Genomic DNA, 12,175 nt, shown 5'->3' on the forward strand with positions numbered 1-12,175 from the left:
ACACACATATATTTGTATGTATGTGTGTATGTTTGTGTGTGTATGTATTTATGTATTTCTATGTAAATGATCCGATAGAATTTCAAATCATTTCCTTTTGAATAAAGAAAACGATAATCCTGTTTCCTCTTTGCCTCGCTGTTTTATTTGTTTTCTCTGCCTCTGGGTTGTTTAACATATTTCTTGTGCTTTAGGTGGCAGAGGGATATGACACTTGTGTTGTTGTGGCTTTTTTATGACATTTGTTCGGTAGGTCCTTTGACTCAAAATTGAATCATTCATTGACTTCCCCAAAAATATAAAAAAAAATCAAACACAGTTACGCACTTCTACCAAAAACAGTTTTGAAAAAATCTTTTAGTTTTTTTTTCTTCATCAAATTCTGAATCTGATGTCAACAACAGCAACTCCTCCCCTGGCGACGTCGATGTTGATGATTAGTCATCATTTGGTGGGCTACAATACCAGTGAACTGCCTCTGTGTTTTGGTTCTTTATTTAATGCCACAGCCCACCCGGGATATGAGAAATAAACCAGCCAGCCAGTCATCCATCCATATCTCTCTGCTGCCAGCTCGACAATATGACAAACACCAGATACGCCAAAGGAGGAAAGCCCGAATGCCTGCTTTCTGTTCTTGGGTAGTGTGCTGTCATTATTAATTCAAAAGAATTTATGTAGAAATCTTTGAAATATTTATTTATGTACAAATTTGGGAAGTGTTGTTTGCTGCCTGCCTGCCTGTTGATAAAGTAATCATTTTGTATAAGAAACCAAAAAAATAAAATGGAAAGAAAAACAAAAATCTGATTGAATAATGCAATCCACAACAAGAGTTGCGTTAAATGCCCTTTTAAGATAATGGGTATTGGAGAATTGGGAATTATTAGGTTTTTTACTGGTTTGTTAAATGCAAAACGGCGTTCGAGGCTTTGATTACTTCTTTTTCGGCAAAGTCTGCGGAGAATGACTTTCCATGAGTGTCTTAGGTAAAAAAAAATATAAATGAATTTTTCAAAAAAAAAAATCATTAAATACAGGGTAAGATAAAAAACTACAACAAAGTCAAACGCCTTCATTTTTACATTTTTTTTTAATTTAATTGAATTGAATGAAAGCAAAAAATATCGGAAATAGCATCAAATTTTAGAATAAATTTAGATTTATTCGAATTGGTCACTTTTAGCACGAATTATGGCCTTCAAACGGCCAATGAGACCGTCACACGCTGCCCGAATGTTGCTCTGCGGTATTTTGGTCCATTACCCGCGAAGCGCTTCGTTGAGGTGATCGACAGTTTGGTATTTTTTAGTGCCAACCTTGCTTTCCAAAATACCTCAGACACAATGGTCCAACCGTAGATTTTGATGGCCGTTGTGCGCTGGAAATGAAGCGAGTAACCTCTTTTTCTAAACATTCTTGGGTGGCGCGTGCTGATTGCCATGGTGCTGAGTCCTGTGGGAATGCCCAAGGTCTGTGGCCAAAATGTTTGCGTGTCCAAGGCTATAATACACCCTTCAGATATTATTTGGCTGTTATGGCTTCCCACACCATTACCATGGCCGGCGCTTGAGTTCTGGTGGCCAGCCGAAGTTGCACATTTTCATCCGACCTCTTTGGCAAGTAAACACGACCATTTTGTTTGTTTACAAACTGCTGGACAACGAATGTTTTCTTATCGCAATAAAGCAAATTCGGCAGTTCACCACTCTCAGCGAAGCAACTCTTTAGCTCTTTTGAGTCTATTTTCTTTCTGTTGCGGTGTAAGTTCCAGCACTTTTTGGAATTTCAGTGGCTTTACCCCGAGCTCATTTTTCAATATTTGCAGAATGGAATATTGCGATATGTTCAGCTCACGAGCCATTTTTCGGCCAAAGCTACACGGGTTTCGATTAATGGGTTTTCGAACCATTTCAGCTGATGTTGCTGTTTTCTTCCGTCCACTTCCTTGACGTCGGGCTACGCTACCAGTATCACGGTAACGAGCAATGCTATGAGACGCAAAAGATTTATTCACATTTAAATGCTGGAGTGCTGTAACGATAGCCAATTGTGGTTTTCCAGCCAAATATAAAGAAATCACACTGTCACGCTAGAATTCCATCACAAATAACTTTTTTTCTGGAAAATTCTCACCAAAATGCTTTGTACGATTGTAAACAATATAATGAGCAGTCACTGGAATAATTTTAATAGCTGTCGGACGAGTGGCTTCGAAATGACAGCAGTCTGAGGAGGTTGATTGCAGTTTTTTAATCTCACGCTGTATAGCTAAAATCCTAATATTTGACAAATATATTTCTTATGACATCTGTGTTTGGATTTGGCGAGGTTTTGGAAATGCGTCCTATATTCGAACGAAAACTACACAATTGTACTAAATTTGGTATTGGGTGAATGGATAACGATAAAATTCTAAAATTCGATATAGATGTCACAGTTGGCTGCTGGAATTGATATATGGAGGTGGTTTTGGAAATAGAGCTGAGAACCTGAAATTTGATATACACGCCACTTTTGGTGACTGGGGACAGAGTGGTTTTAGAAATTCGTACGTAGGTACGAATGGTGCTAAACTAAATCTGTATTGGTTGAAGCGATATGGGACTGGAATACTAAAAATTTATATTTAGGTCTGTGTTTGTATCTGAAATTGAGATATGGAGATGGTTTTGCAAATGTGTACTATAATTTAACGAAAAGTGCTAAATTTGGTACTGGCTGAAGGAATAGAGCTGAAATCCTGACATTTGATATAGACGACCCTGTTGGTGTCTGTGGTTATGATATGGAGTGGTATTAAAAATGTGTACTATAATTTTTCGAAAAATACTAAGTGGTACTAAATTGAGTTTTGCCTGAAGAGATTGGGTTGAAATCCCAAAGTTTTATATTGAGGTTTCTGTTGTTATCCGGAATTGAGATATAAAGGTGGTTTTGGGAACTTTTTTTTTAATAACTTACTACTATAATCGTACGAAAGGTACTAAATAGTACTAAATTTGATATTGGGTGAAGTAGTAGAGCTTGAATTCTGAAATGTTATGTGGATATCACCGAGATTGTGTCTGTGGTTAAGAATGGATGGTTGGTTTGGAAATGCTTACAGGGTATTGGGTGAATGGATAGAACTGGATTCCTAAAAATTTAATATTGACATCACTGTTGGTAACTGCGATTGAATAACATGAAGGTTGTTTTTGGAAATGTGTACGATAATTGTACAAAAAGTACGATATTTGGTACTTGCTGAAGGAATAGAGCTTAAATCCCGAAATTAGATATTTAGGTCTTTGCTGACAACTTGTGGTTTTGCAAAAGCGTACTATAATTGTTCGAAAAGTACTAATTGATACTAATTTTGGATCAGTGTTGTTATCTAGTGATTGTTTTAGAACATGTGTACAAAATGTTACTAAATTTCGTATCGGGCGAAGGAGAAATAGAGCTGAAATTTATTATTGAGGTCACTGTTGGTTCCCATGGTTTTCGTATGGACACGTTGAAATATTTTTGGACAGAAAAATTTAATGTGGGTCCATTGTGAAATGGCTTTACTTTTATCCTCCTCGTAAACTTAACTGACCAAGTAGCGGTCACTTGTAAGTCCCCTCATATAATGTTATCTTCTGACATTCAGTATTTTTCCGATTTTCCTTTTTTTGACAGGATTATTATGAGGTCGCAATAAATATTTTTAGGGAAAGATATGGTGATCTCTAGCAGATATTTCCTTTTACAGTTCCAAGTTTTCGTGTAACCCTATATGACTGTACCCTTCGATTTTGGGTATTAGAATAATTTTCGCAGCTGAATTTTTATCGGAATTATTTATTTAAAAAAAATGTAACTATTTTGTAAGAAAAAAATCTAAACAAATCCACGATTTAAAAAAAAATCTGAGGACAAACCGACTGCTACTTTTTAACTTCTTGAGAAGCCATTTCAGCCCTTCTGCTAAGTTTTCATCTGTAGAAGACCTTAAACAAGCCTAAAATGAACTAAGCTTCAAGTATCTTTGATGTTTGTAAGAGATCCGTTAGAATTTAGACCAATTTTCTTAAAATTATAAACCTCAATTCTTCTCCTCGGTTTGCCATGTGCCCTAATTTTGAAAAATCAATCACACAGATGTTAATCACTTTTGAGAGGCTCTTCCATTTACATTGTAAATAAACATTTTCCTTCCGGGTACCATTCCTATGCCGCCATAGATAATTACATACTTGATGAAAATTAACCCCCCCCTCTCCGCCTGACACTTAACCAATACCTCAAATAAAGACATTTTGTTTGTTTGGGTGTTTTAACACCCAAAGTATTTTGTAATAACCTTCAGAAAAATCTCTGTTCTCTCTTTCCACTCAACTCACACGCTGGGCTCCTCAAACTCTGGCACAACCAGCACGCACACACACACACACTTTTCTATGTCATTTTACTTATTTGGTAAGTGCAACAGTTTCAATAACACCATCAACAACAAAAACAACGGCAAAGCGATATCCAATAGATGAGGGTCGGATTTTATAAACAACTTTGCAGCAACATTCTTGGTCTAACCCACATCTTTCTCTCTGAACATTCTTCATCCGTTTGGTTCAGCCATTCATTCATTCATTTTGTCAGCCAGTCCGTCCGTCATTCAATCCATTGATTGCAAAGAGTTGTGACATTATGTTGCTGCTGCTGTTACCGATTGTTTGGTTCATTGGTTCGCTGGTTGGTTGGTGACTGAGCATTCAACCATGTCATGTAGCGCCGCCATCAATGTTGTCATTGTTGTCGGTTATTTTGTCGATGGTTGGTTGGCTGGTAGGTTGTTAGATTGTTTGTTTTTTGTTCGTAGATTGGTTAGTTGGAACTGCCGCTGTCATCCGTTGTCGTCGTTGTTTGTTTTTATTAGATTTGCCCTCGAAAATGTAAATGAAATGAAAATGCTCAGCATGTTGTCTGCCGGCTGCCGTTGTCTGTCTGTCTGTCTTTCCACCATTTCAATGTTCATTGAGTTTATGTTCAATGTCTTTTGGTTGAGTACCCTACGTTGGTTGCAACAATGGAGAATGGAAATGGAAAGTTTGGAAAAAGAATTTTCCAGAACATTGCGGAAGTAGAAATGCAGATTTATTGTGGAAAATCTTGACAAGCTATGGAAGATGTTATTCAGGTTGCATGAATCGCAGATTTGACAGGAAGACGATATTCATTGTTAATCGGTCTTTTTCACGTATATAACAGAAGTTATAAGATCGACTCATTTAAGAGAGACTCACTTCAGGCCGGCTCGCCTAAAAGAGACTCTATTCTGCTCTTTTATAAGGGACTCTCTTCAGCTCGTCTGTGAGAGATTTCCTTTTAGGTGAAGTGAGTCTCTCTCAGTTCTATGATAGTCTCCTTTCAGCTCATCTATACAATTTCCATTCAGTTAGTCTAAAAAATCCCTTTAGCTCGTGTAGGAGAGGCTCCTTTTTCTTCTTTTAGGAAAGGATGCCTTAAGCTCATCTAGGAGAGAATCTCTTTCACTCGTCTATAAAGACTACTTTCACCTCTCCTCAAAGATTTCCTTCAGCTCATCTAGGAGAGACTCCCTTAAGCTCTCTAGGAGATATTCCCTTCAACTCGTCTAGGAGAGAATTCCTTCAGCTCGTTTGTTAAGACTCCATTCAGCTCGTCTAGGAGAGATTCCCTTCAGCTCATCTGTTAGAGATTCCCTTAAACTCGTCTGGGAGAAACTTCCTTTAAATCTCTAGGAGAGACTCCCTTCAGCTCGTCTAGGAGAGAATATCTTCAGCTCGTCTATAAAGACTCCTTTCACCTCGTCAAGGAGAGAATCTCTTCAGATCGTCTATAAAGACTCCCTTCAGCTCGTCTAAGAGAGACTCACTTCAGCTCGTCTGAGAGAGACTCCCATCAGCTCGTCTCTAAAGACTCCCTCTAGCTCATCAAAGAGAGACTCCCTTCAGCTCGCCTGAGGCGGACTCACTTCAGCGCGTCTAGGAGAAACTTATTTTAGCTCGTCTAGGAAAGATTTCCTTCGTCTATAAAGATTCCATTCAGCTCTCCTTTGAAGATTCCCTTCAGCTCGCCTCTAAAGACTCCCTCATCGTATTCAGTCAAAACAAAATCTTATTCAGTTAAAATAAATCTTTTCTTAGTACATAGCATGTTCGGTCATAACGCCTGAAACCTGTATCTTTTAGATTTCTTTTTTAAACATTTGAAATATTTTAGAATTTGCATATTGATTTCATTTTATTTTTCTCTCTCCCTCTCTCTCTTCGTTTCCTTGCAGATAGCCCCCAAATTGATGTCTATGAATTTCTAACAGAGGCCGAATTGCAACATTACTACAATGCTGTCAAGTAAGTATGACAATAACAGAATATCGTACAACAGCAACAACACAAAAACCAACAGCAACAACAAAAAGAAGGATAGCTAAAAAAAGCCAAGCTGTAGGTGGAGTGGGAACGACAATTGTATCGATTAGAGAGACATTTTAGTCACCCACATATTTTACGCATTCCAGCCAAAGCCATGTGGCGGTGCATCCGTTAGACATTTTAGTGCCACAATATCCAAAAACAGAACAGCAACAACAACAACACCCAAACATGCAATGCAAACAAGCAATCAAATCAAACAAATTCATCCCACCACAAACATACACACACACCCCCTCAACATCTTCGTCGCCAACACCATATCACTGAACGACAATTTCACATAATGGGCAGGCAACACAATGGATCAGAAAGCTCCAGAGTGAACTCTTCTGAGTGCAATGGCAATGTGTGCTGCGTATAAAGGCAACATTTGACTTGCGTTGTTATTTATTTTTTCTTTTTTTAATCTGGAAACAGTATCGAGGCAGGACATTATGTAGCTTGCATGGATAAAGTATAGACTTTAAGTGGAATATGTCATTAAAAAATGTGTTGAAATTCAGATTTTCTTCATAAAATCTTAGTGGTTTGATATTGGATAAAACAAGTTAAAAACTATCAGACGGCAGATGTATACCCTCATAATTATTCAAAATTTTGACCCCTTGGGAGGGGAGGTACCAGGAGGAGTGGACCGACATTGCCCATCTCCGAACTCGATGTAAGTTTGACAATAATACGATGTACCAAATTTGGGCCATGTTCGGATACTCCCTTTGAGAGTCGCTAGATTGACTCCAAATGTCCTAAAATGGATTTAGACCAAAAAGACCTAGGGTCTAAAACCGTTATTTAGTCTAGGCACGTTTTGACCGTATCAAATGATATATACCCTCTCTTGCCCTATGGCTGAGGGTATAAAAATCCTATTTAGTTTTGTCGAATTTCAGATTTTCTATGAAAAATCAATTTGGCTGAAGTTTTCTTCTCGGTTCTTTTACAAAATTTCTGTTTGGGCAACTGGAAGGGACTCTCTCGAGATTTTGCAAAGAGTTTTTTACGTCGTCTATAAAACATCATACAAAGATCTTCCTTCAGATCATCTTAAAGAACTATAATAAATCCCTTGGGCTCATCTGAAAAGGCTTTCCTCCGGTCATATATATGTTCTGCAGAAACTTCCGTCAGCTCTTCTATGAAGACTCCCTACAGATCATTTATTATATACTCCTATCTGCTCATCTCTAGGGACTCCATTCAGCTTAAAGAGAATCTATCTAGTCTACAAAGACTCCGTCTATAAATAGTTCGTCCGACTCGTCCATAAATACTTCGTCCGAATCGTCTATAGAGACCCCGTCCGACTTGCCTATAAAGACTTTGTCCGATTTGTCTATAAAGACTTTGTCCGTCTCGTATATAAAGACTACGTCCAACTCGTCTATAAATACTTCGTCCAACTCGCCTTTAAATACTTCGTCCGAATCGTCTCAGAAGGCTCCGTCCCTCATCTCTAGAGACTCCATTCAGCTTAAAGAGGCTCTATCTAGTCTATAAATACCCCGTCCGACTCGCCTAAAAAGACTCCGTCTATTAATACTTCGTCCGAATCGTCTATAGAGACCCCGTCCGAATTGCCTATAAAGACTTTGTCCGATTTGTCTATAAAGACTTTGTCCGTCTCGTATATAAAGACTACGTCCAACTCGTCTATAATGACTACGTCCAACTCGTCTATAAATACTTCGTCCAACTCTTCTATAAATACTTCGTCAGCATCGTCAATAGGGACCCCGTCCGACGTGTCTAAAGAGACTCCGTCCGACTCGACTACAAAGAATCTGCCCGACTCGTCTATAAAGACAAGTTCGACTCCGTCCCACTCGTCTTAGAAGACTCCATCCGACTCATCTATAAGGACCTCGTCTCACTCGTCTCTGAAGACTCCGGCCCACTCGTCTCTGAAGACTGCGTCATACTCGTCTCTGAAGACTCCGGCTGATTCGTCTATTGAGATTCCCTTCAGTTCGTCTATAGGCCTTCAGCTCCTCCCTTTGGCTCAAAAAAAAATAAATAAATAATCTCATATATAAAACTCCCTTTTACGCGCAAACTTATAGAGATTCTAATAACCTCGCTAATGGACACTTTTCGTAAATGAGCTACTACTCCCTGCAGTTCATATATATTGTCCTTTAATTTTCCTCTTATTGTCGATTAATGCTTCCTTAGAGGGCTTCGAACCCCTTTGATCTTTCCCAAATTCAAGCCAACTTTTCTTGACCAAATACTGTCCTGGTGCATCTCTTTTCTTCCGAAATTGTATGCATTTTTCTTTATTTAATTTTAGCTGGAGCTTCTTGATCTCTTGTTTATATTGTGTTCCATTGGCGCTGTTCTTGTTTGTTGTTACAAAGCATTCCCATTACATACGTACACACATATTTGCATTGAGATTCTTTACCTTTTTTCTTTCGTTGTTTGATTGCTTTCTTCCATTGAATTTCTTTTCATTTTACTGTGCTTTTTTTGTTTCTTTTGCAGAGATGAACTCAAGATTACAAATGCCTCACAATTCAAATATGCTACCGACGAAGATCTCAAAAGCATCGGCATGTCACGACCGGAAATACGACGTTTACGTAAATTCTATGAAAAACACTTTCCACACGGCTACTTGAGCAAAATCAAACGTTTGCTGCAGGCACCCACAGTGATTGGCGGCAAGCGAGATGAGAATTCCGGTTGTACGGTGAACGCCACCATGGCCAGTCCTTCGGGCAGCCTGAGTGGCGCATCGACGGGCGGAGCATCGTCGAAGGCAAGCAGCGGTTCACCGAATAAGGCACCGAACAATAAGCACATCATTCCCGCCGATGCCATCAGTGTGAACAAACAATTGGGCACCGGAGAGTTTGGCATTGTGCAGCAGGGTGTGTGGACGAATGGATCCGAGAGGGTAAGTAACGTAATGGAGGAAACTTAATGTTAAGAGTATCATGTCCTCCGTCAAACCAGCAAACAAACATTTCCTTGAAAGTCAATTTCATTTTGTAGGGGGTGTGGTGGGGCGGGAGGGATGTACATTTTGTTGAAAGGAAACTAAAGAATCAATTTACAGAAAGTGGAAGAGATAAGAATTAGAGCTTGATTTTTAGATGTCAAAGCGATTTCAATTGTAATTTTTTGTCAATGAAATTTTTTGATTTAAAATTCGGTGAAAAGTCAATTTCCTTTAAATGTTTTGAAAAAAAAAAAAAATAAATAATAACTTAATCTTAACAGAATTGTAGATATTGTAAGGAAAATCTTATTCAACTTAACTTAATAAAGACACCCTTGATGTCACCTATAAAGGACCCCTTCATCCCGTCATTGAAGACTGCCATCAGTTGGTCCACACAGACCCCCTTCAGTTTGTTTAAAAAGACTCCCTTCAGTTCGTCTATAAAAACTCCCTTCAGTTCGCCTATAAAGACTCCATTCAGTTTGTCTATAAAGACTCCCTTTAGTTCGTCTATATATACTCCCTTTAAATCGTCTAAATAGACTCCCCGTAACCCGTCTTTAGAAATTACACTCAGCCCGTTTATAGAGACTCCCCTCAGCCCGTTTATAGAGACTCCCCTCAGCTCGTCTATAGAGACTTCCCTCAGCTCGTCTATAGAGACTCCCCTCCGCTCGTCTATAGAGACTCCCCTCAGCTCGTCTATAGAGACTCCCCTCAGCTCGTCTATAGAGACTCCCCTCAGCTCGTCTATAGAGACTCCCCTCAGCTCGTCTATAGAGACTCCTCTCAGCTCGTCTATAGAGACTCCCCTCAGCTCGTCTATAGAGACTCCCCTCAGCTCGTCTATAGAGACTCCTCTCAGCTCGTCTATAGAGACTCCCCTCAGCTCGTCTATAGAGACTCCTCTCAGCTCGTCTATAGAGACTCCGCTCAGCTCGTCCACAGAGACACCTTTCAGCTTGTCTATAGAGAAACCCATCAGCCCGTTTGTAGAGTCTCTCCTCAGCCCGTTTACAGATACTCCATTCAGCCCATTTGTAGAGACTTCCCTCAGTTCGTCCATAGAGACTCCTTTCACATCGTTCTTCTATAGAGACTCCTATCAGTCACTTTATAGATATTCCCAACAGCCCGTCTATAGATACACTTATCAGCCCATGTATAGAGAAACCCATCAGCCTGTTTATAGTGACCCCTCCTCAGTCCGTCTGCAGATACTCCATTTAGTCCATTGGTGGAAACTCCCTTCAGCCCGTCTGCATAGACTCCATTCAGTCCATCTGTAGAGACTTTCCTCCGTTCGTCCATAGAGACTCCTTTCATATAGTTTATAGAGACTCCAATCAGTTCGTCTATAGAGATTCCCATCAGTCCGTCTATTAATACTCCTATCACCCCGTGTATGGAGAATCCCATCAGCCTGTTTGTAGAGACTCCCCTGAGCCCGTCTGCAGAGACTCGCTTCGGCTCGTCTGCATAGACTCCATTCAGTCCATTTTTAGAGACTCCCCTGAGCCTGTCTGCAGAGACTCGCTTCGGCTCGTCTGCATAGACTCCATTCAGCCCATCTGTAGAGACTCCCCTCAGTTCGTCCATAGAGACTCCATTCATATCGTTTATAGAGACTCCACTCAGCTCGTCTATAGAGACTCCCATCAGTCCGTCTATAGATACTCCCATCAGACCGTCTATAGATACTCCTATCAGCGCGTGTATGGAGAAACTCATCAGCCTGTTTGTAGAGACCATCCCTCCTAAGCCCGTTTGCAGATACTCCATTCGGTCCATTTGTAGAGACTCCCCTCAGTTCGTCTTTAGAAACTCATTTTAAATCGTCTATAGAAACTCCTTTCAAATCCCATAAGCCCATTTATAGGCATCAACCTCTCTCCTCATAAAGCCTTTCTGAATCCAAACAAAATTAGGGTGGTTCATGACTTTGCTAGATACATATTGACATTTATCTTGATAGGGTCGTAAAGGTTTATCCCAAATTTAGCTTAGTAGAACTGCAATTTTATTTGGTTTTCCTGGTTTTCCATTGTTCCCATTTTTTCTTGCTCCATCAAAAATTACCGAGCGAAATTCAAAATATTTTTGATTTCTTCCAGATTCAAGTGGCCATCAAATGCCTGTGCCGCGAACGCATGCAATCAAATCCCATGGAATTTCTCAAAGAGGCGGCCATCATGCATTCCATTGAACATGAAAATATTGTGCGTTTATATGGTGTGGTGTTGGCCACAGACTCCCTAATGTTAGTCACCGAATTGGCACATTTAAGATCATTGCTGGAATGCCTGAAAGATCCCGGACTGAGAGTAAGTTTTCTCACCGTTCCAACATTGTGTGAATTTGGTTTGCAAATATGTAATGGTATGCGTTATTTGGAGAACAAACGACTGATACACAGGTGAGGGTGAAAAATAACAAACCCTTTCTTTGATATTCATTTCATCCCTTACTTTTCCAGAGACTTGGCTGCCCGCAACATCTTGGTATTCAGCAAAAATAAAGTCAAGATCTCCGACTTTGGTCTATCTCGCGCCCTCGGTGTGGGCAAGGACTATTACAAGACTAATTTTAACGTTAATCTAAAGCTGCCCATTGCTTGGTGTGCCCCGGAATGTATTAATTATTTGCGTTTTACAAATGCCTCCGATGTCTGGGCCTTTGGGGTTTGTTTGTGGGAAATGTTTTCCTATGGCTTTCAACCCTGGGCAGCTTTGACGGGCCTTCAAATCCTAGAGGCCATTGATGCACCAAATTATCAGGTACT

General features: G+C 39.8%; 1 protein-coding gene across 1 annotated transcript in view; it reads left to right on the forward strand.

The window, feature by feature from the left end:
* The window catches only part of LOC101896388 (activated Cdc42 kinase-like), a 44,857-nt gene that overhangs the window by 9,259 nt on the left and 23,423 nt on the right, over positions 1 to 12,175 (forward strand). Inside the window, exons 2-5 of the mRNA XM_011292793.3 lie at positions 6,293 to 6,362; positions 8,931 to 9,345; positions 11,508 to 11,809; positions 11,870 to 12,170. Of these exons, the coding sequence (XP_011291095.1) occupies positions 6,293 to 6,362; positions 8,931 to 9,345; positions 11,508 to 11,809; positions 11,870 to 12,170 (1,088 nt within the window). The remainder of the gene's footprint in view (positions 1 to 6,292; positions 6,363 to 8,930; positions 9,346 to 11,507; positions 11,810 to 11,869; positions 12,171 to 12,175) is intronic.

The sequence above is a fragment of the Musca domestica genome, unplaced genomic scaffold (assembly GCF_030504385.1).
Source record: "Musca domestica strain aabys unplaced genomic scaffold, Musca_domestica.polishedcontigs.V.1.1 35, whole genome shotgun sequence".
Classification (NCBI taxonomy): Eukaryota; Metazoa; Arthropoda; class Insecta; order Diptera; family Muscidae; genus Musca; species Musca domestica.